General features: G+C 42.0%; 1 protein-coding gene across 1 annotated transcript; it reads left to right on the top strand.

The window, feature by feature from the left end:
• The first annotated feature begins 16,666 nt into the window (after positions 1-16,666).
• On the top strand, positions 16,667-20,420 carry LOC125551952. The gene is made up of 4 exons (XM_048715375.1): positions 16,667-17,090; positions 17,963-18,032; positions 18,140-18,225; positions 20,175-20,420. The coding sequence occupies exons 1-3, from the start codon at positions 16,734-16,736 to the stop codon at positions 18,190-18,192; spliced, it is 480 nt and encodes a 159-aa protein (XP_048571332.1). The 5' UTR covers positions 16,667-16,733; the 3' UTR covers positions 18,193-18,225; positions 20,175-20,420.
• The last annotated feature ends 1,264 nt before the right edge of the window (positions 20,421-21,684 follow it).

Below are 21,684 nucleotides of genomic sequence, written 5' to 3'. Positions count from 1 at the left end.
TAAAAGGACTCTCCCCTAAAATATGTTAACCCCATCAGTTCTCCCAAATTCCCACTCGCAAATATGTTAAAATATGACGTAACTACCAAAAAATAACAACCAATAAGCATCCACATAAAAAATACTAGCAATATCATCTCAATCTCTCTCCCTTTCTGTTTTGAGCAGCAACGAACACAACAAAGTAGCAACACAAAAAGCAAGAAAATAATCTCAACCTCTTTCGATTTCTCTCTTGTCTCTATGATCCTTTTATTCTCACCGCACAAAGCAGTAGCAACCAGAAGCAACATGAAAGTGCAACTAATCATCGGGGTGGTTTCGGTAATTAATAACAACATATATGTCATTGATCTAATGCACGTTGATAATAGATTTCAGATAAGATCAATGATTGGCATGGCAAAGACTAGTGGGTGTGGACCCCTCAAAATACAAAGGATAAAAGATTGGCAAAGCTCCAAGACTCTATATTTTTGGTTAAGTGATCCAAGATCACATTGAGTCCATCGGAAAGCCAATACTATTAAAAGGGGACGAGGTTTTGATAATGACTCATTGCTCCAGTACTTAGTGATATTGCTCCAAAACCCTCAACCACTTCACCACTTCCATCCTATCCAAAACCCTAAAGTTGATCTCGCCCCCACCGAAAAGCCCTCATCCAGACCCAAGAAGATTACCATATACACTGCTGCTACCTCTTGAGCACTGTGTTGGTTTTCCCTTGAAGAGGAAAGGGTGATGCAGCAAAGTAGAATAAGTATTTCCCCCAGTTTTTGAGAACCAAGGTATCAATCCAGTAGGAGGCCACACTCAAGTCCCTCGTACCTACACAAACAAATAAGAACCTCGCAACCAACGCGATAAAGGGGTTGTCAATCCCTTCATGGTCACTTACGAGAGTGAGATCTGATAGAGATAATAATGATAAGATAAATATTTTTGGTATTTTTTGATATAGATTGAAAGTAAAGATTGCAAAGTAAAATAGATTGGAAACTTATATGATGGAAAATAGACCCGGGGGCCATAGGTTTCACTAGTGGCTTCTCTCAAGATAGCATAAGTATTACGGTGGGTGAACGAATTACTGTCGAGCAATTGATAGAAAAGTGAATAATTATGAGAATATCTAGGCATGATCATGTATATAGGCATCACGTCCGTGACAAGTAGACCAACTCCTGCCTGCATCTACTACTATTACTCCACACATCGACCGCTATCCAGCATGCATCTAGAGTATTAAGTTCATAAGAATAGAGTAACGCATTAGGTAAGATGACATGATGTAGAGGGATAAACTCAAGCAATATGATATAAACCCCATCTTTTTATCCTCGATGGCAACAATACAATACGTGTCATTTTCCTTTCTGTCACTGGGATCGAGCACCGCAAGATTGAACCCAAAGCTAAGCACTTCTCCCATTGCATGAAAGATCAATCTAGTAGGCCAAACCAAACTGATAATTCGAAGAGACTTGCAAACATAACCAATCATGCATAAAAGATTTCAGAGAAGAATAAAATATTGTTCATAGATAGACTTGATCATAAACCCACAATTCATCGGATCTCGACAAACACACCGCAAAAAGAGTTACATCGAATAGATCTCCAAGAAGATCGAGGAGAACTTTGTATTGAGATCCAAAGAGAGAGAAGAAGCAATCTAGCTAATAACTATGGACCCGAAGGTCTGAACTAAACTACTCACACATCATCGGAGGGGCCATAGAGTTGATGTAGAGGCCCTCCGTGATCGATGCCCCCTTCGGCGGAGCTCCAAAAAAGGCCCCAAGATGGGATCTCTTGGGTACAGAAGGTTGTGGCGGTGGAAATAGGGTTTCGTGGTGCTCCTGGATGTTTTCGGGGTATGTGAACATATATAGGAGGAAGAAGTAGGTCGGTTGAGCCACGAGAGGCCCACGAGGGGGGAGGACGCGCCCAGGGGGGTAGGCGCGCCCCCTGCCTCGTGGACACCTCGTTCGTTTCTTGACGTCCACTCCAAGTCCTCTGGATCAAGTTTGTTCCAAAAATCACGCTCCCGATTCCGTTTGGACTCCGTTTGATATTCCTTTTCTGCGAAACACTGAACTAGGCAAAAAAACAATTTGCACTGGGCCTTGGGTTAATAGGTTAGTCCCAAAAATAATATAAAAGTGTAAAATAAAGCCCATTAACATCCAAAACAGATAATATAATAGCATGGAACAATCAAAAATTATAGATACGTTGGAGACGTATCAAGCATCCCCAAGCTTAATTCCTGCTCGTCCTCGAGTAGGTAAATGATAAAAACAGAATTTTTGATGTAGAATGCTTTCTAGCATGTTCTTCAATATATTTTTCTCTAATGTGGCATGAATGTTCAGATCCGAAAGATTCAAGATAAAAGTTTATTGTTGACATAAAAATAGTAATACTCCAAGTATGCTAATCAAGCAATTATGTCTTATCAAAATAACATAGCCAAAGAAAACTTATCCCTACAAAATCATATAGTTTGGCCATGCTTCATTTTCGTCACACAAAATGCCCCCATCATGCACAACCCCGATGACAAGCCAAGCAATTGTTTCATACTTAGCCTTTTCAAACTCTTTCAACTTTTACGCAATATATGAGCGCGAGCCATGGACATAGAACTATGGGTGGAATAGAATATAATGATTGACACTACTAGGGAAAACCTTATACACAGAACTTTAGCAGTAGCGCGGGTCAAAAAATCACGCTGGTGCTAAGTAGCAGTAGCGCGCCTGTGCAAACCGCGCTGCAAATAAAGTTTTAGCAGTAGCGCATCTTGTTCTAAACACGTTACTACTAAAATTCCCACGGCTTAGCCGATAGGCTACACATAGTAGTAGCGACCTATATCGAACTGCGCTAACGCTACTTTCTTTGTAGCAGCGCGTTTTAATCTAAACTCGCTACTGCTAAAGGATATAAAATTAAATGGAAAGCAAATAGAAAGGTAATTGAAAATGAAAGAAATAGAATAAGGTGAAAGGAAAAAAAATAAAATGTGAAGAAAACTAAATGAAAAAGGGGGGAAAGAGAAAGGAGTAGCAGTAGCGTGTATCCCAGAACGCGTTGTAGCTAACGTAGCAGTAGCGCGCTTTCTGGAACGCGCTACTGCTACTTCTGACTTAACCACGGGGTTCGTCCTTCCCCACGGCCACTTCCCCCAAATCCAGCTCTCCACTCTCGCCACCGCTGTCGCTCGTCGGCCGCCGCACACTCTCCGCACACCATCTACGCCGCCCCCGACCCCAGATTCAATGCCTCCCCCGCCCCCGACCTCAACGCTGCCCCGGACGCCGCCCCCGACCCTGACCTCGACGCCGCCATCCGCCGCGCGCCCGAGCCCCGACCCCGACGTCGACGCTGAAGGAAATATGCCCTAGAGGCAATAATAAAGTTATTATTTATTTCCTTATATCATGATAAATGTTTATTATTCATGCTGGAATTGTATTAACCGGAAACATAATACATGTGTGAATACATAGACAAACAGTATGTCACTAGTATGCCTCTACTTGACTAGCTCGTTGATCAAAGATGGTTATGTTTCCTAACCATAGACATGAGTTGTAATTTGATTAACGGGATCACATCATTAGGAGAATGATGTGATTGACTTGACCCATTCCGTTAGCTTAGCACTTGATCGTTTAGTGTGTTGCTATTGCTTTCTTCATGACTTATACATGTTCCTATGACTATGAGATTATGCAACTCCCGTTTACCGGAGGAACACTTTGTGTGCTACCAAACGTCACAACGTAACTGGGTGATTATAAAGGTGCTCTACATGTGTCTCCAAAGGTACTTGTTGGGTTGGCGTATTTCGAGATTAGGATTTGTCACTCCGATTGTCGGAGAGGTATCTCTGGGCCCTCCCGGTAATGCACATCACTTAAGCCTTGCAAGCATTGCAGCTAATGAGTTAGTTGCGGGATGATGTATTACAGAACGAGTAAAGAGACTTGCCGGTAACGAGACTGAACTAGGTATTAAGATACCGACGATCGAATCTCGGGCAAGTAACATACCGATGACAAAGGGAACAATGTATGTTGTTATGCGGTCTGACCGATAAAGATCTTCGTAGAATATGTAGGAGCCAATGAGCATCCAGTTTCCGCTATTGGTTATTGACCGGAGACGTGTCTCGGTCATGTCTACATTGTTCTTGAACCCGTAGGGTCCGCACGCTTAACGTTATGATGACAGTTTCATTATGAGTTTATATGTTTTGATGTACCGAAGGTTGTTTGGAGTCCCGGATGTGATCACGGACATGACGAGGAGTCTCGAAATGGTCGAGACATAAAGATTGATATATTGGAAGCCTATGTTTGGGCATCGGAAGTGTTCCGGGTGAAATCGGCATTTTACCGGAGTACCGGGAGGTTACCAGAACCCCCGGTAACCTAATGGGCCTTAATGGGCCTAGTGGAGGAAGTAGAGAGGAGGCCAAGGGGCAGCCGCGTGCCCCTCCCCCCCCCCCAAGTCCGAATTGGACAAGGAGGGGGGCGGCGCCCCCCTTTCCTTTCCCCTCTTTCTCTCCTCCCTCCCAAGTCCTAGTCCAACATGGAAAGGGGGGGAGTCCTACTCCTGGTGGGAGTAGGACTCCTCCTGGCGCGCCCCTTGCCTGGGCGCACCTCCTCCCCCTTGCTCCTTTATATACGAGGGCAGGGGGCACCCCATAGACACAACAATTGATCATTGATCTCTTAGCTGTGTGCGGTGCCCCCCTCCACCATAATCCTCGATAATTTTGTAGCGGTGCTTAGGCGAAGCCCTGCGATAGTAGAATATCAAGATCATCACCACGCCGTCATGCTGACGGAACTCTTCCCCGACATTCTGCTGGATCGGAGTCCGGGGATCGTCATCGAGCTGAACGTGTGCTAGAACTCGGAGGTGTCGTAGTTTCGGTGCTTGATCGGTCGGGCCGTGAAGACGTACGACTACATCAACCGCGTTGTGCTAACGCTTCCGCTTTCGGTCTACGAGGGTACGTAGACAACACTCTCCTCTCTCGTTGCTATGCATCACCATGATCTTGCGTGTGCGTAGGAATTTTTTTGAAATTACTACGTTCCCCAACAGACGCCGCCTGCCCCTCCCTCGTCGCATGCACCCGAGGTGAGCACGCCTGCTCCTCCCTCTCCCCTAGCTCTGCCTAGGGTTTCTTTATATTTTAGTTGCATCAAATTAGTTAGGGTTCATATAAGGGTGGAAACGAATCGGATGCGGATGCGGCTCAAATGAGTTAGGGTTCATGTAAGGGTGGGAACGAATCAAATTTCTAAGATGAATCATAAAACGAGTAAAATTTGACCACTTATTTCACTTTATAGTTGGATAATTGGAATATCCGCTACCACTTTCCACCCCTAGCTTCATCAAATTAGATGGTAATTAGGGCAGTAGTTCCTAGGTACTTATTAGTTAGTAAGAACTAGGTACTAATTAGGTACTAGTTTATTTTTATTTATAGTAAGTTTATTTTTAATAAGAACTAGTTGAATTAATAGAACTAGTTAGTAAGAACTTGTTGCTATTTTTTTAGTTAAAGCAATTTTTCCCGCATTGACGTGGACGATGCCTATCCCGCATCCTCGTCGTCGAGTCGGCGGAGGACGACACCTGCTTGACCAGATGGGCCATGTCCGGGACTGGGCTCCGCCGGGGTGGTACTGGGAGGCGCTACCTACCGGGGGCGCAGGTTGGTGAGGAGCCAGCCTGTCGTTGACCCGAATCTTCTTTGGTGGCGGTCGCGTGGGCCAGTGACGGTCCAAAGGCTCGAGGACCCCGCGGAGGTGGTGCGCCACCGTGTCAGTGAGGAGGACGCGCACGTCCGTCGCTACTTGTTTGCATTGGAGCACAGGTTCTCCAATACCTGGCAGGTTCTCCAGGGATCTCACTGGAGCTATGATCCCGTGATGGTTCCTTCTTTGTGGGTGTCCACCGCCCGCGCCGATACCCGTCGTGTGCTAGAGTTTTAGTTGTATTAGTGATGTTATATGTATGACACTATTCAAGATGTATTAGTGATAATATTCGACGATGTACGGACGCATGAGATGATTTACTTTTGCTTATTGAATGCATGCTAATTTGAGTCCTATAGGATATTTTGAAATGTATATCTTGTGTTGCTCAAATAGGATATGTGCTTGCCCAAGTGGCCGGTCATGTTTGCAGGTTACACCTCCGAGTGGCCTATGTTTTGCCGGAGTGTTGATTCATTTCCGTTCCGGCAAATTTCAGGCGCTCGATATGTCCTATTTTAGCAAAGGTCATGCCGGATTTTTTCGTGAATTTTGGCATGACTTGTGCCAGAATATGTAGGAAATATCGAGTGCCCCGGATTTGTGTGTTGAGTATCCTGGTAGTTGTCTTCGATCGATTTTCAATTAATGTTTTAACTATGAACATAGGAAATGTCTGACGACGAAAAGGATTTCGGTATTTGCAAATACTGCGAAGACGAGCGCGGCCTGTGTGATGGAATCTTCCTAGATGATGATAGGCGCTTCGGCATCAAGCTAGACGAGAACTTCGAAGTGGATACGGTAAGTCACAACAACAAGTCTTTTTTCATAATTAAGCATGACATTTGCTTCATTTGCTTCAACTTATAATTTAAGCATGACATTAAGCATGACAAGTCTTTTTTTTTACTATTCTACTAGTGTATCCCCTGTCATGCAAGAGTTTTTGTATTGGATAAGATAGGTTTCAGTCATACTATGGAGGAAAAGAAAGTTTACTTGAAGACTGAGCATGGTTATATTTTCCACACAAAATTATACAATTTAGACGACTACACCTATTTTGGATGCAAAACATGGCGAACACTATGCAAGACTTATGCATTTGAGCCTGATATGGTTATCACCTTTGATATTCGTCCGGAAGATGATATTGAAGGTAATACCGACATCTGGGTCGATGTGCAGACGCCTCCAGTTATACCATTATGTAAGTTTCTCAACCATATTTATGTCTTTGATATTGTTTATTCAAAAATAGTTGACAACTAATTTGTATTGTCAGCTTATTTCGGTGCAAGCAAACATGTCCATCGCTTGGTAGACAGGACCTACTACTGTCCCGGGGCTGAACTAAACTGCGATGAGCTAAGTCATTATGTTTCATGGCTTGAGGATCTTGATACTGTCAAGACAAATTTTCTTCCTGCACTTAGAAATGTTAGTACTGAAAACGTGCGACCAATAGTGTTCGTAATGAACTACGGTCACATCTATTTAGGAAGGATGGTAAGATTTTTACTATTTGTCCTCGGTGCATCTTTTCCATACATTATTTTTGAAGCTAAACTTCATTGCTAAGTATGTTACCATACGATGTTCTTCAACAGGGACTCTCGGTGAATGTTGTGCCTTATGGGATCGAGACTAAAGGTACCATGAGTATTATTAGCTTACGGCCAAGATATCCTACATATTACTTTAGTGCATTCAAGATTAGCGACGGATGCTTAATAGTGCAAGACTGGACCAAATGTGTGATGGAGAAGCACAGAGAAGTACTAGGGGGCAGCAAACAAATGCGCTACCCACGATTAGGAGACAGGTTCATCTGCATGCTCCAACTTGATCAAGGAGGAGAGCTACACATGTTTTATGTTATTTTACCTAAGAGAGAGCAGCATGAGTGATTAGCTAGCTAGAAATGAGTTTGAGGATGGTGATGTGCTACACTATTACTATGATGATAAAATAGCTAGTGTTGGTGGTAATGACTATGATGATTATTATTAGCTAGTGTTAGTGGTGATTAAATAAATACTGCTGGTGGTAATGACTATGATGATGATTAAATAGCTTGTGCTGGCGGATTAGATTCAAGTGGAGGCAACATGTGGTGCACATCGAAAGTACTACTAGTCCAAACTAGATCAAGTTTGGATTAGTAGTATACTTTTAACATGCACCACATATTGCCTCCACTTGAACCTAATCCACCTTCATTTGACACACCGTTATGGACATAATGATGTAAACCTCATAACTGGTATTGTACCAATATTTGTATGATGGCGCATAAATACACTAAAAATAAAAAAAATAAAAAAGAATACTAGTAGCGATGGAGAGAAAACACGCTGCCAGTAGTTACATTAGCAGTAGCGTGGGAGTGAACAAACGCTGCAGCTATTTGTCCTAGCAGTAGCACGTGCGGGCACGCGTTACTGCTAAGAAATAGCTGTAGCACCTTATTAGTAGCGCGCCTACCCGCGCTACTAGTGAGCACAAAACCAGCGCTACTGCTAGGGTTTTCCCTAGTAGTGTGAGGTTGTGTGAGAAGACAAAAAAGGGAGAAAGTCTCACATTGACACGGCTAATCAATGGGCTATGGAGAAGCCCACCGATTGATGCCAATGCAAGGAGTAGGGATTTGCCATACAACGGATGCACTAGAGCTATAAATATATATGAAAGCTCATCAAAGAAACTAAGTGGGTGTGCATCCAACTTGCTTGCTCACGAAGACCTAGGGCATTTGAGGAAGCCCATCATTGAAATATACAAGCCAAGTTCTATAATGAAAAATTCCCACTAGTATATGAAAGTGACAAAATAAGAGACTCTCTATCACGAAGATCATGCTGCTACTTTGAAGCACAAGTCTGGAAAAAGGATAGTAACATTGTCCCTTCTCTCTCTTTTCTCTCTTTTTTTGTTTGGGCCTTCTTTTCTCTTTTTTTATGGCCTCTTTTTTTCGTCTGGAGTCTCATCCCGACTTGTGGGGGAATCATAGTCTCCATCATCCTTTCCTCACATGGGACAATGCTCTAATGATGATCATCACACTTTTATTTACTTACAACTCAAGAATTACAACTCGATACTTAGAAGAAAATATGACTCTATGTGAATGCCTCCGGCGGTGTACCGGGATTGCGATGAATCAAGAGTGACATGTATGAAAAATTAAGCATGGTGGCTTTGCCACAAATACCTACATGATCATGCAAAGCAATATGACAATGATGATGCATGTCATAATAAATGGAATGGTGGAAAGTTGCATGGCAATATATCTCGGAATGGCTATGGAAATGCCATAATAGGTAGGTATGGTGGCTATTTTGAGGAAGATATAAGGAGGCTTATGTGTGATAGAGCGTATCATATCACGGGGTTTGGATGTACCGGCGAAGTTTGCACCAACTCTCAAGGTGAGAAAGGGCAATGCACGGTACCGAAGAGGCTAGCAATGATGGAAGGGTGAGAGTGCGTATAATACATGGACCCAACATTAGTCATAAAGAACTCACATAATTATTGCAAAAATCTACAAGTCATCAAAACCAAGCACTACACGCATGCTCCTAGGGGGATAGATTGGTAGGAAAAGACCATCGCTCGTCCCCGACCGCCACTCATAAGGAAAGCAATCAAAGAACACCCCATGCTTCAAATTTGTCACACAACGTTTACCATACGTGCATGCTACGGGACTTGCCAACTTCAACACAAGTATTCATCAATTTCACAATTACTCAACTAGCACACCTCTAATATTACCACCTTTATATCTCAAAACAACTATCAAGCATCCAACTTCTCTTAGCATTTAAAATTTATAACCAAATTGAATTACCATGCTGTTCTAAAAGACTCTCAAAATGATATAAGTTAAGCATGAGATATCAATTATTTCTATAAAATAGAACCACCGTCGTGCTCTAAAAGATATAAGCAAAGTACTAGAGCAAAAATTATCCAACTCAAAAGATATAAGTGAAGCACATAGAGTATTCTAAAAAATTTCAATTCATCTGTGTCTCTCCCAAAAGGTGTGTACAAAAAGGATGATTGTGGTAAACTAAAAATCAAAGACTCAAATCATATAAGACACTCCAAGCAAAACACATATCATGTGGCGAATAAAAATATAGCTCCAAGTAAAGTTACCGATGGACGAAGACGAAAGAGGGGATGCCTTCCGGGGGATCCCCAAGCTTAGGCTTTTGGTTGTCCTTGGATTTTACCTTGGGGTGCCTTGGGCATCCCCAAGCTTAGGCTCTTGCCACTCCGTGTTCCATAATCCATCAAATCTTTACCCAAAACTTGAAAACTTCACAACACAAAACTTAAAAGAAAATCTCATGAGCTCCATTAGTAAAAGAAAACAAACCACCACTTCAAGGTACTGTAATGAACTCATTCTTTATTTATATTGGTGTTAAACCTATTGTATTCCAACTTTTCTATGGTTCATGAACTCTATTACTAGCCATAGATTTATCAAAATAAGCAAACAACACACGAAAAACAGAATCTATCAAAAACAGAACAGTCTGTAGTAATCTGTAGGTTTCGAATACTTATGAAACCCCAAAAATTCTAAAATAAATTTCTCGATGTGAGGAATTTATCTATTAATCATATGCAAAAATAATTAACTAAATATCACTGTCCAGTAAAAAATGGCAGCAAATCTCGTGAGCGCTAAAGTTTCTGTTTTTACAGCAAGATCGCAAAGACTTTCCCCAAGTCTTCCCAAAGGTTCTATTTGACACAAACACTAATTAAAAGTATAAAACCACATTTAAACAGAGGCTATATGAATTATTTATTACTAAACAGAATCAAAAAGCAAGAAAAAAAAATAAAATTGGGTTGCCTCCCAACAAGCGCTATCATTTAACGCCCCTAGCTAGGCATAAAAGTAAGGATATATCTAGGTATTATCATCTTTGGTATGCAATCCATAAGTGGCTCTCATAATAGATTCATAAGGTAGTTTAATTTTATTTCTAGGAAAGTGTTCCATGCCCTTCCTTAACAGAAATTGAAATCTAATATTCCCTTCCTTCATATCAATAATTGCACCAATCGTTCTAAGGAAAGGTCTACCAAGAATAATAGGACATGTAGAATTGCAATCTATATCAAGGACAATGAAATCTACGGGCACATAATTCCTATTTGCAATAATAAGAACATCATTAATTCTTCCCATAGATTTCTTAATGGTGGAATCCGCAAGATGCAAGTTTAAAGAACAATCATCAAATTCACGGAAACCTAGCAAATCACACAAAGTTTTAGGGATCGTGAAAACACTAGCACCCAAATCACATAAAGTAAAGCATTCATGATCTTTAATCTTAATTTTAATAGTAGGTTCCCACTCATCATGTAGTTCTCTAGGGATAGAAACTTCCAATTCAAGCTTTTCTTCATAAGATTGCATTAAAGCATCAACGATATGTTTAGTAAAAGCTTTATTTTGACTATAAGCATGCGGAGAATTTAGCACGGACTGCAACAAGGAAATACAATCTATTAAAGAACAATTATCATAATTAAATTCCTTGAAATCCAAGATAGTGGGTTCATTGCTATTTAAAGTTTTGACCTCTCCAATCCCACTTTTATCAATTTTTGCATCAAGATCTAAAAACTCTGAATCATTGGGACGCCTTCTAACTAAAGTTGACTCATCTCCAGTCCCATCATTATCAAGATTCATATTGCAAAACAAAGATTTAATAGGGACACATCAATAACTTTTAGATCTTCATCTTTATTATTATGGAAACTAGAAGAACACGCTTTCACAAAGCAATCTTTTCTAGCACGCATCCTAGCGTTTTTTTCTTTGCACTCATCAATGCAAAATCTCATAGATTTGAGAGACTCATTGATATCATGCTTAGGTGGAATAGATCTAAGTTTCAAAGAATCAACATCAAGAGAAATTCTATCCACGTTCCTAGCCAACTCATCAATCTTAGACAATTTTTCTTCAATCAAAGCATTGAAACTCTTTTGCGAACTAAATTATTTAATATTAGATTCAAAACCAGAGGACATATTATTATAATTTCCATGAGAATTGTTTTAGGAATTACCATAATTATTAGAGGAATTACTAGGAAACGGCCTAGGATTAAAATTACCTCTATATGCGTTATTACCAAAATTGTTCCTACCAACAAAATTCACATCCATAGATTCATTATTATTCTCAATCAAAGTAGACAAAGACATATCATTTGGATCAGAAGAAACACTTTTATTAGCAAACAATTTCATAAGTTCATCCATCTTTCCACTCAAAACATTGATTTCTTCTATAGCATGCACCTTTTTATTAGTAGATCTTTCAGTATGCCATTGAGAATTATTAACCATAATATTATCTAGGAGTTTAGTAGCTTCTCCTAAAGTGATTTCCTTAAAAGTGCCTCCCGCGGCCGAAGCTAAAAGATTTCTAGAAGCAAAGTTCAATCCGGCATAAATTTTTTGTATAATCATCCAAAGATTCAAACCATGTGTAGGGCAATTACGTATCATTAATTTTATCCTCTCCCAAGCTTGTGCAACATGTTCATGATCAAGTTGCTTAAAATTCATAATATCGTTTCTAAGAGTGATGATCTTAGTGGGAGGAAAATACTTAGAGATAAAAGTATCTTTGCACTTATTCCATGAATCGATACTATTTTTAGGCAAAGACAAAAACCAAGTTTTAGCACAACCTCTAAGAGAAAACGAGAATAGCTTCAGTTTAACAAAATCATTATCCACATCTTTCTTATTTAGCATATCACACAAATCAACAAAGTTGTTTAGATGGGTAGCTGCATCTTCACTAGGAAGGCCGGAAAACGGATCTTTCATGACAAGATTCAACAAGGCAGCATTAATTTCACAAGATTCAACACCAGTAAGAGGAGCAATCGGAGTGCTAATGAAATCATTATTGCTGGTATTGGAAAATTCACACAATTTAGTATTATCTTGAGCCATCGTGACGAGCAAGCAATCCAACACACAAGCAAACAAGAAACAAGCAAAAAGAGGCAAACTGGAGAAGAGAAGGGGAACGGAAAAGAGGGCGAATAAAACGACAAGGGTGAAGTGGGGGAGAGGAAAACGAGAGGTAAATGGCAAATAATGTAATGCGAGGGATAAGAGTTTGTGATGGGTACTTGGTATGTCTTGACTTGTGCGTAGACTCCCCGGCAACGGTGCCAGAAATCCTTCTTGCTACCTTTGAGCACTGCGTTGGTTTTCCCTTGAAGAGGAAAGGGTGATGCAGCAAAGTAGCGTAAGTATTTCCCTCAGTTTTTGAGAACCAAGGTATCAATCCAGTAGGAGGCCACACGCAAGTCCCTCGTACCTACACAAACAAATAAGAACCTCGCAACCAACACGATAAAGGGGTTGTCAATCCCTTCACGGTCACTTACGAGAGTGAGATCTGATAGAAATAATAATGATAAGATAAATATTTTTGGTATTTTTTGATATAGATTGAAAGTAAAGATTGCAAAGTAAAATAGATTGGAAACTTATATGATGGAAAATAGACCCGAGGGCCATAGGTTTGACTAGTGGCTTCTCTCAAGATGGCATAAGTATTACGATGGGTGAACGAATTACTGTCGATCAATTGATAGAAAAGCGAATAATTATGAGAATATCTAGGCATGATCATGTATATAGGCATCACGTCCGTGACAAGTAGACCGACTCCTGCCTGCATCTACTACTATTACTCCACACATCGACCGCTATCCAGCATGCATCCAGAGTATTAAGTTCATAAGAACAGAGTAACACATTAGGTAAGATGGCATGATGTAGAGGCATAAACTCAAGCAATATGATATAAACCCCATCTTTTTATCCTCGATGGCAACAATACAATACGTGTCGTTTCCCTTTCTGTCACTGGGATCGAGCACCGCAAGATTGAACCCAAAGCTAAGCACTTCTCCCATTGCAAGAAAGATCAATATAGTAGGCCAAACCAAACTGATAATTCGAAGAGACTTGCAAAGATAACCAATCATGCATAAAAGATTTCAGAGAAGAATCAAATATTGTTCATAGATAGACTTGATCATAAACCCACAATTCATCAGATCTCGACAGACACACCGCAAAAAGAGTTACATCAAATAGATCTCCAAGAAGATAGAGGAGAACTTTGTATTGAGATCCAAAGAAAGAGAAGAAGCCATCTAGCTAATAACTATGGACCCGAAGGTCTGAAGTAAACTACTCACACATCACCGGAGGGGCCATGGAGTTGATGTAGAGGCCCTCCGTGATCGATGCCCCCTCCGGCGGAGCTCCGGAAAAGGCCCCAAGATGGGATCTCTTGGGTACAGAAGGTTGCGGCGGTGGAAATAGGGTTTCGTGGTGCTCCTGGATGTGTTTCGGGGTATGTGAACATATATAGGAGGAAGAAGTAGGTCGGTTGAGCCATGAGGGGCCCACGAGGGGGAGGGCGCACCCGGGAGGGGGGGTAGGCGCGCCCCCTACCTCATGGACACCTCGTTCATTTCTTGACGTCCACTCCAAGTCCTCTGGATCACGTTTGTTCCAAAAATCACGCTCCCGAAGGTTTCATTCCGTTTAGACTCCGTTTGATATTCCTTTTCTGCGAAACACTGAAATAGGCAAAAAACCAGCAAATTGCACTGGGCCTTGGGTTAATAGGTTAGTCCCAAAAATAATATAAAAGTGTAAAATAAAGCCCATTAACATCCAAAACAGATAATATAATATCATGGAACAATCAAAAATTATAGATACGTTGGAGACGTATCAACTGCCACATACCAAACCTTAATACTTTGGTACAACCGAAATGGATATGGTCTCACCTAGTTGGCCTGACCAAGTTTTTGTGATGAAGTTGCTTCATTTTGGAATCACCGAGATGAACCAATCAGAATTTATGAAACGAGATCTTGCCCTAGCCATCGCACTTCGGTCCCACCGAGTTGGTATGATCGGTCTCACCGAAAAGCCTAACGGTCAAGTCTTTTGCGCTAGTCGGTCTCACCAAGATTTTCATGTAGGTCTCACCGAGTTGGGTCAAAGACTTGTAACGGTTGTATTTTTGGTGCTGCCTATTTATACCCCTCCATCACAACCTACTCTCTAAGAGAGCCATCGAAACGAACCGCAACTTCCACCACTCATTTTCTGAGAAGAGAATCACCTACTCATGTGTTGAGATTAAAAGATTCCAATCCAACCATTTGAATCTTGATTTCTAGACTTCCTCAAGTTGCTTTCCATTCAATCCCCTCTCCTACCCAAGCCAAATCCGCGAGAGAGTGTTTGAGTGTTGGAGAGGCTATCATTTGAAACACAAGAGTAAGGAGTTCATCATCAATAACACAGTCTATTATCTTTTGGAGAGTGGTATCTCCTAGACTAGTTAGGTGTCACTTGAGAGTCTTCAAGATTGTGGAGTTGAACCAAGGAGTTTGTAAGGTCGAGGAGATCACCTACTTCATAAAGATCTACCCGAGTAAAGCTAGTCTTTCGTGGACGTAAGCCATGATGGAATATACAAGGTTGCTTCTTCATGGACCCTTCGTGGGTGGAGCCTTGCGTGGACTTGCACAACCGTTACCCTCCATGGGTTGAAATCTCCATCAACGTGGATGTACGATAGCACTGCCTATCGGAACCGCGCCAAAAATCATCATGTCTTCATTGCGTTTGAAATCTCAAATCCTTCCTTTATGTTCATATGCAAAGTCTTTACTTTCCGCTGTACAACTCTTAGACTTTCATGTGTAGGGTGTATTTGACTTGGTAGAATTGCTAAAACTTGCCTACAACTAAAATTAGGAAAATGATAAGTTTTATTTGGTCAAGTAGTCTAATCATCCCTTTAGACATACTTTCGATTCTACACAACATACAACATGAAAAAAATTGGAGCAATCACACTCCATGCATAAGCTATACAAAGCAGTAGCAATCCTCCTCTCTATCAGCCACGCAGCCCCGGACCGATCCTCTCTTCCCCATCTCCGACAACCCACGTAGCCTCCGCCTCTTGCAGTGCCCAACATTGGCGACTTCTTCTCTTCCCTCACAACAACAACACATTAGCCCAAAGAAAAACAAATTAAATGGAAGGTGAATAAAAACATACCAAGACAGAGCATCAACACACCCGCACGCAGCAGAAGCGAGGGCGAAAATCCTTCAACAACAGAGACGACGACGACGGAGGTCCTCCAATGACAGCCACACGCACATGGGCGGATGTCCTCCAACAACAACGACATCCCCCGACAGAGCTCCTTCAATGGCATCATCAAGCGACAATAAGGATGACTGCTCCCGTAATCCACTCCAGTTCCTCGCCAAATCTCACTATCCTCGCACCACCAGTGTCGACCACCCCAAAGCTGACCTCAACCCACCACAACGAAGACATCAACAGATCGACATGTTTCACCCGAGTGGCTCCAAGATGCCACACCGCATACCGGTCTTTGACCAGGAAAGATCGCCCCCACCATTGACAACGAAGTTCCACACGACCCATCCACTTACCAACAAGGCCCACCCAGCAGGAGATCCCTCCAAATATCCAACAAGCGACTTGGTTGAAATTAAGCATCAAATGGAAATCAATGCCCTCAATCGACTGTGCTTCCATCCCGAGGGAGCTTATAGTGATTTATAAAAAATATGTAAATCTTCCTCTCTTCAGTTATGTATTTGTATATTCTAACCTTTTTGCAATTGTATTCTAACTCTTTTACGTACTTGGCACCACCAACCTTTTCCACTTAAAAATTAAACCTTTCCACGTCTCGCAGAAAAGCCCTTGCTTTACTCCTCCGTCCGCCTCCGCTCCCATCTATTCTCCCCCCTCTTCCCCTGAAACCCCAGCTTTGCATGGGCAGGCGCTTCCCAGCCGCCGCCCTAGCCGCCGCTGTCCGCCCCTACGCCCGCTTCTCCCCCGCCGCTAGCAAGGCAGCGAAGCCCCCGACCGCTCCGCTGGATACTCCCAGGAACGCCGGTCCCGGCGCCGCTGCCGGGGCCAGCTCTGGACGGGCCGAGGTGCGGGATGTGGCGGCGGCATGCGGGATGCAGGAGGACGACCGGGTGCCGCTCGCGGAGGTGGTTTTGGACTGCACGAAGCGGTGGTTCCAGGACACGCTCAAGGAGGCGCGCGCCGGCGACGCCGCCATGCAGGTCCTCGTCGGTCAGATGTACCGCAGCGGCTACGGCGTCAACAAGAACGAGCACAAGGTGAGCCCTTCCTTCGCTGTCGCTCCGGATTTTTATGGAATCTGGAATAAAAGGAGCCGCCTTTACTAGCGACCTCGATCTGGATACCTGGCCTTGGAATATGAAAGTTCGTGATTCTTGAGAGAAACCTAGATTTGCATGTTCTACGGTTTATTATGCTCAATCCTATTATATCCTGCATCATAAATCTTATGGCAGTGTCAAAACTTCTTTAGTGAACTTGTACATAATTAGGTGTGCCTTGAGCATGTTTGCCTTCTTGCTATGCTAGTACTTGCATCGTGGCACAATTATGTACTTATCGATATAGTTGCATGAAACTGGAACCGCGCAAATAGATCTGTAACCTGTTTGATTGCATCGAGCATGTAAATTGATTAATAGCCAAATGAATGGACACAAACATGATGCCTCGGATAATCACAAGGTTATAAATTTTGGTAACAAGTATTCGCTACATGTAAAGGGAAGTGAAGTCCATGCCGCAAACATGAGCTTAAACATATACTCCCTCCATCCCAAAATTCCTGTCTTAGATTTGTCTAGATACGTGACATACGTCTGTATCTAGTCATGTTTTAGTGTTAGATACATATGTATCTAGACAAACCTAAGACAAGAATTTTGGGACGGAGGTAATATATGACTGCCAATTTTTTGTTACGACTTTAGCCTGACCGTTTACCAACAACACATAATAGGCTTGCAGTTCAGTTGATGGAGCATGAGCTATTCTGAAAAGGCAGTAGATACTGAATTACTGTACTTGCAGAAGTTTCAGTTTACTACTTCTACTGAATTACATGTCTTCTTGTTATGTTGTATTGCTGCAAATATTTGATTGACTAACCAAGAATTTTTTCATTGTATAGTCTAGAATTTGGATGGAGAAAGCATCAAGATATCGGTCTACAGTCTGGAAAGTTTGCAATAAACGCCCAGGTTAGCCGTCCTTGGCTAATTTCAAGCGTCCTTCATATCTTCAACTTGTTCATGTAAAAGGTGTATGTGCTTCTTTTGTTTGTTGGTAACATGTTGTTTTGTTTTAGGGTACAATGCTAGTGACTCAGATTCAGATGATGTTAAGGAAACAGGCAAATAATGGATATTTCCGAGTTATGGGTTTGTTGGCAGGGTAAGTTTCATGTCCAGAACTGCCTTTTTTATGGCAGCTTTGTGATTTAGTTAATGGAAAAAGAATCCTTGTTTACCAGTTCATCATTATATGAATATCTATACTTTTAGCTGCCTACCATATTAGGCTATACAATGAAGAAGGTAGAATTTTAGGAGTGACTAATTGCTTGATCTTGACCGTGAAATCAACTCATGGTAGGGCCAGTTCTTTTGCAGCTTATAGGACCTTTTTGCCAAATTAAGACAAAAGAACAAAAGAACTCGTTTTGGAGACTTGGGCTTAACTTATTTCCACCCTCACCTCCTTCACAATGGAAATAAGCTGGCGGCCCACTTAGAAACAAAGGGGTATAGCTTTGTACCACTGAAGTTTGCTCTATTTACAAGGAAAATGCCACCGTGAGGCGTCACCTGTACCCAGCCACCGACCCTTGATATTTTTTTGAATCAATCGATTCGTTCTGTCTGGCGAACAAGGAGTGAACCCTTCAGCTAGGGTTCCCCCTGCCGCCGCCCCTCTGCTTGTCCCTTACCTCGCACCCACCCGTCCCTCTAGTGCTGATGACATAGACGGAGGCTAGCCCCTCCCCCGCACCCACCCGTCCCTTCGGCACCGCCGTCGGCACTCAGCGCTTGAAGCTCCGCCTCCGTTGGCGCCCTCTGGTTGCCACCAAAGCCATGCCTCCAAGCATCCTCCCCGGTCGGAAAGCTCCTCGTCCGGGCTTGCTGACCGCGAAGCTCCCCTCTGCTCCGCTGCAGGTCCGGCCGCCGCTGATGACCCTCGTGTGCGAGCTCTCCCCCCGTCCAGCCGGCTTCCTCCAAGCTCTCTAGTTGTCCATTGAGCAGAAAATGCTTGACAATCTCATGGCGATTGTTAGGAGTAGTATTCTGATTGTAGACATAGAGATGTAGCTGATTTTTGTTGACAGTTCTTCAGGTTTCAGGAAGTATAGTGGTCATGCGCATTCAGGAAGTGTACCTGACTTTTGTTGACATTTCTTCAGGTTTATACTTGCTGTAAAAAGGGCAGTTGCTACTGAATGCATTCAGAAATTTGTATACAAGCACTAGCATTTTGATTGTTGTTTGATTTGGTCCTGCTAGCCATTTTGCAAGTTGGCAGTAAGAATACCTTTGCTAAAATGGAAGAGAATATGAATGAAGCACAAAGGTCCTTTGTGTTTTCTGGAAAAAAAAATGAATGAAGTTGTCCAGGTTGCTGCTATGATAAACACAATAGAAATTACATAATATAAGTTAAAAGGTCATACTTGTACAGTTTAGGGGTACTATAGACTTTTCATCAGAGAACTTAGAAAATAAGCTCAGTCAAAAGAACTGGATGGCTTATTCTCATGGACTTATTTCCAGAGCAGCTTATATGAGGCTTATTTCCAGAGCAGCTTATGCATAAGCCACAGTCCAAAAGAACTGGCCCGTACTGGCATGTGGATAGCTAGCTTGCACGCACACCTGTCCATGGCTAGCTCTTTGGTGATATTCCAGCCCTTCAGATCTCTCTTTATGGACTTCTCCCATGTCAAGTTTGGTCTACCCCAACCTCTCTTGACATTATCAGCACGCTTTAACCGTCACTTAAGACTATTTTCCTTATGATTAAGAAAAATGAAGCTTTGAAAGATCGACAATTTTCTTAGCATGTGTTGACGCTTCAGGAAGGCAAGGTTATTCATTTGGGGTTCTATCTTTACACATACGAGACTAAGGACACTGTTTTAGTGCTCTTTTATATACTCCCTACGTCCCAAAATAAGCATCTCAACTTTGTACTAACTTTGTACTAAAGTTAGTACAAAGTTGAGACACTTATTTTTGGACAGAGGGAGTATATCATAGCAGTGTATACTTTATCCCTATTTCTACTTGTTCCATTTTAGGAGCTTCATAGAATATGATATTTGTTTAACAAGCAACTTTACTTTGCAGGGCCTGCAGTGACTACAAAGCCAGCAAGGCGGCACAAAGAATTCAAATATGCAGTTGTATCAGGAAAAATTATCTGCGGCCTCATTTGTTAGCCCGTACGGTGTTCTGTTTTCTTTACCTTTTTAAAGTGTGTTAAATCTGCTTATCATCACCAATGTAAAATTTCTTGGAATGTGTTTCAACTGGACATATAACAGCATCAACAGGATATTCATTTACACAGGTATTCATCATCCATTATAATTCTGTGAATGTTGTGTTTGCCGAGCCCTCACAGAAAGTTATGGATGAATCCACTTAGATGGCAATTAAGTGATTTAGTATGGCTCAACACTTGCATACCCATTCGGTGATATAATAATCTCTCAAGTTCTCAGGAGCTGATCCAGAACATAATCTTGATCACAATTGTTGATTACTTGCCACTACCTTTTTTTTTAAAAAACCTAGCCTTTATTCACTTGAAACAATTGTTGATTACTTGCCACTACCTTTTTTTTTAAAAAAAACCTAGCCTTTATTCACTTGAAATAACAGTTTCATTCAAAGGCTCCTCAATCCATGTTGGAGAAAATCTAGCCAACCTAGCAAACTCATGCACTTCTCTACTACAAAAATCAATACAAGAAAGATGATAATGAGAAGCCAAATAATAACAATCGTCAAACACCGCCGCACCCAACGACGCCCTCCATTTTTCATTGTGTCAATCACCTTCAATACAAGAAAGATGATAATGACTTAATGAGAAGCCAAATAATAACAATCGTCAAACACCGCCGCACCCAACGACGGCCCTCCATTTTTCATTGTGTCAATCACCTTCAAATCATCAAGAGTTAATAACCAGACGAATGCACCCTGCCCTTTGAGCAAGGCATAGACCGAACCTAAGCGCCAGAGCTTCCAATCTACTCCAATCTACTCTCCAGTTTCCCTGTAATGAATTTTTCTTTGTCGTCCCTCGAGACTGCCCCAGTCATAGCCTTAAGTAAGCCATGATCAAATGATGCTTCAACATTAAGCTTCACAAAACCCACAGATGGGCGAATCCCCCCCCCCCCCCCCCCCCCCCCCCCCCCCCACACACACACACAAACCAATAGAAATATTTGGAGAAGCATGAAAATAATTAGCCATGAGAACAAGAATCACCATAGCAATCTGGATAGTATCCTGAATCTTCTCCTTATGCACAAATATTAAGCAGTGATGGCAATCAGCTCACGCGTATTCTGGAGGCCCATGACAGATAAATCTTGATCTCGCAAGTGAAGTAAAAATTCCAGGACAACATCACCAGCACGGTCAACTTCACAAGTTCTCAGTAATTTTGTCCAATCTCAGCCTTCTCCAAACCTCCTTGGCTTTCTGGCATTGAAACAACAAATGTTTTGTATCTTCTAGACCAGAAGAACAAGATGGGCAAAGGGGCGAAATTTTCAGATATCTATTGGCGAGCGTAACACAACATGGAAGAGTGTCGTGTAATGTCCGGCAAATAAATATT

Source organism: Triticum urartu, chromosome 4, assembly GCF_003073215.2.
Source record: "Triticum urartu cultivar G1812 chromosome 4, Tu2.1, whole genome shotgun sequence".
Taxonomy (NCBI): domain Eukaryota; kingdom Viridiplantae; phylum Streptophyta; class Magnoliopsida; order Poales; family Poaceae; genus Triticum; species Triticum urartu.
This window is presented reverse-complemented; position numbering and strand designations above follow the sequence as displayed.

Excerpts from the sequence above, each read along its gene's own strand:
- LOC125551952 (XM_048715375.1), top strand. The coding sequence starts at position 16,734 with ATGGGCAGGCGCTTCCCAGCCGCCGCCCTAGCCGCCGCTGTCCGCCCC. Across the intron at positions 17,091-17,962 it reads TCAACAAGAACGAGCACAAG|TCTAGAATTTGGATGGAGAA; the intron begins GTGAGCCCTTCC and ends TTCATTGTATAG. Across the intron at positions 18,033-18,139 it reads AGTTTGCAATAAACGCCCAG|GGTACAATGCTAGTGACTCA; the intron begins GTTAGCCGTCCT and ends GTTTTGTTTTAG.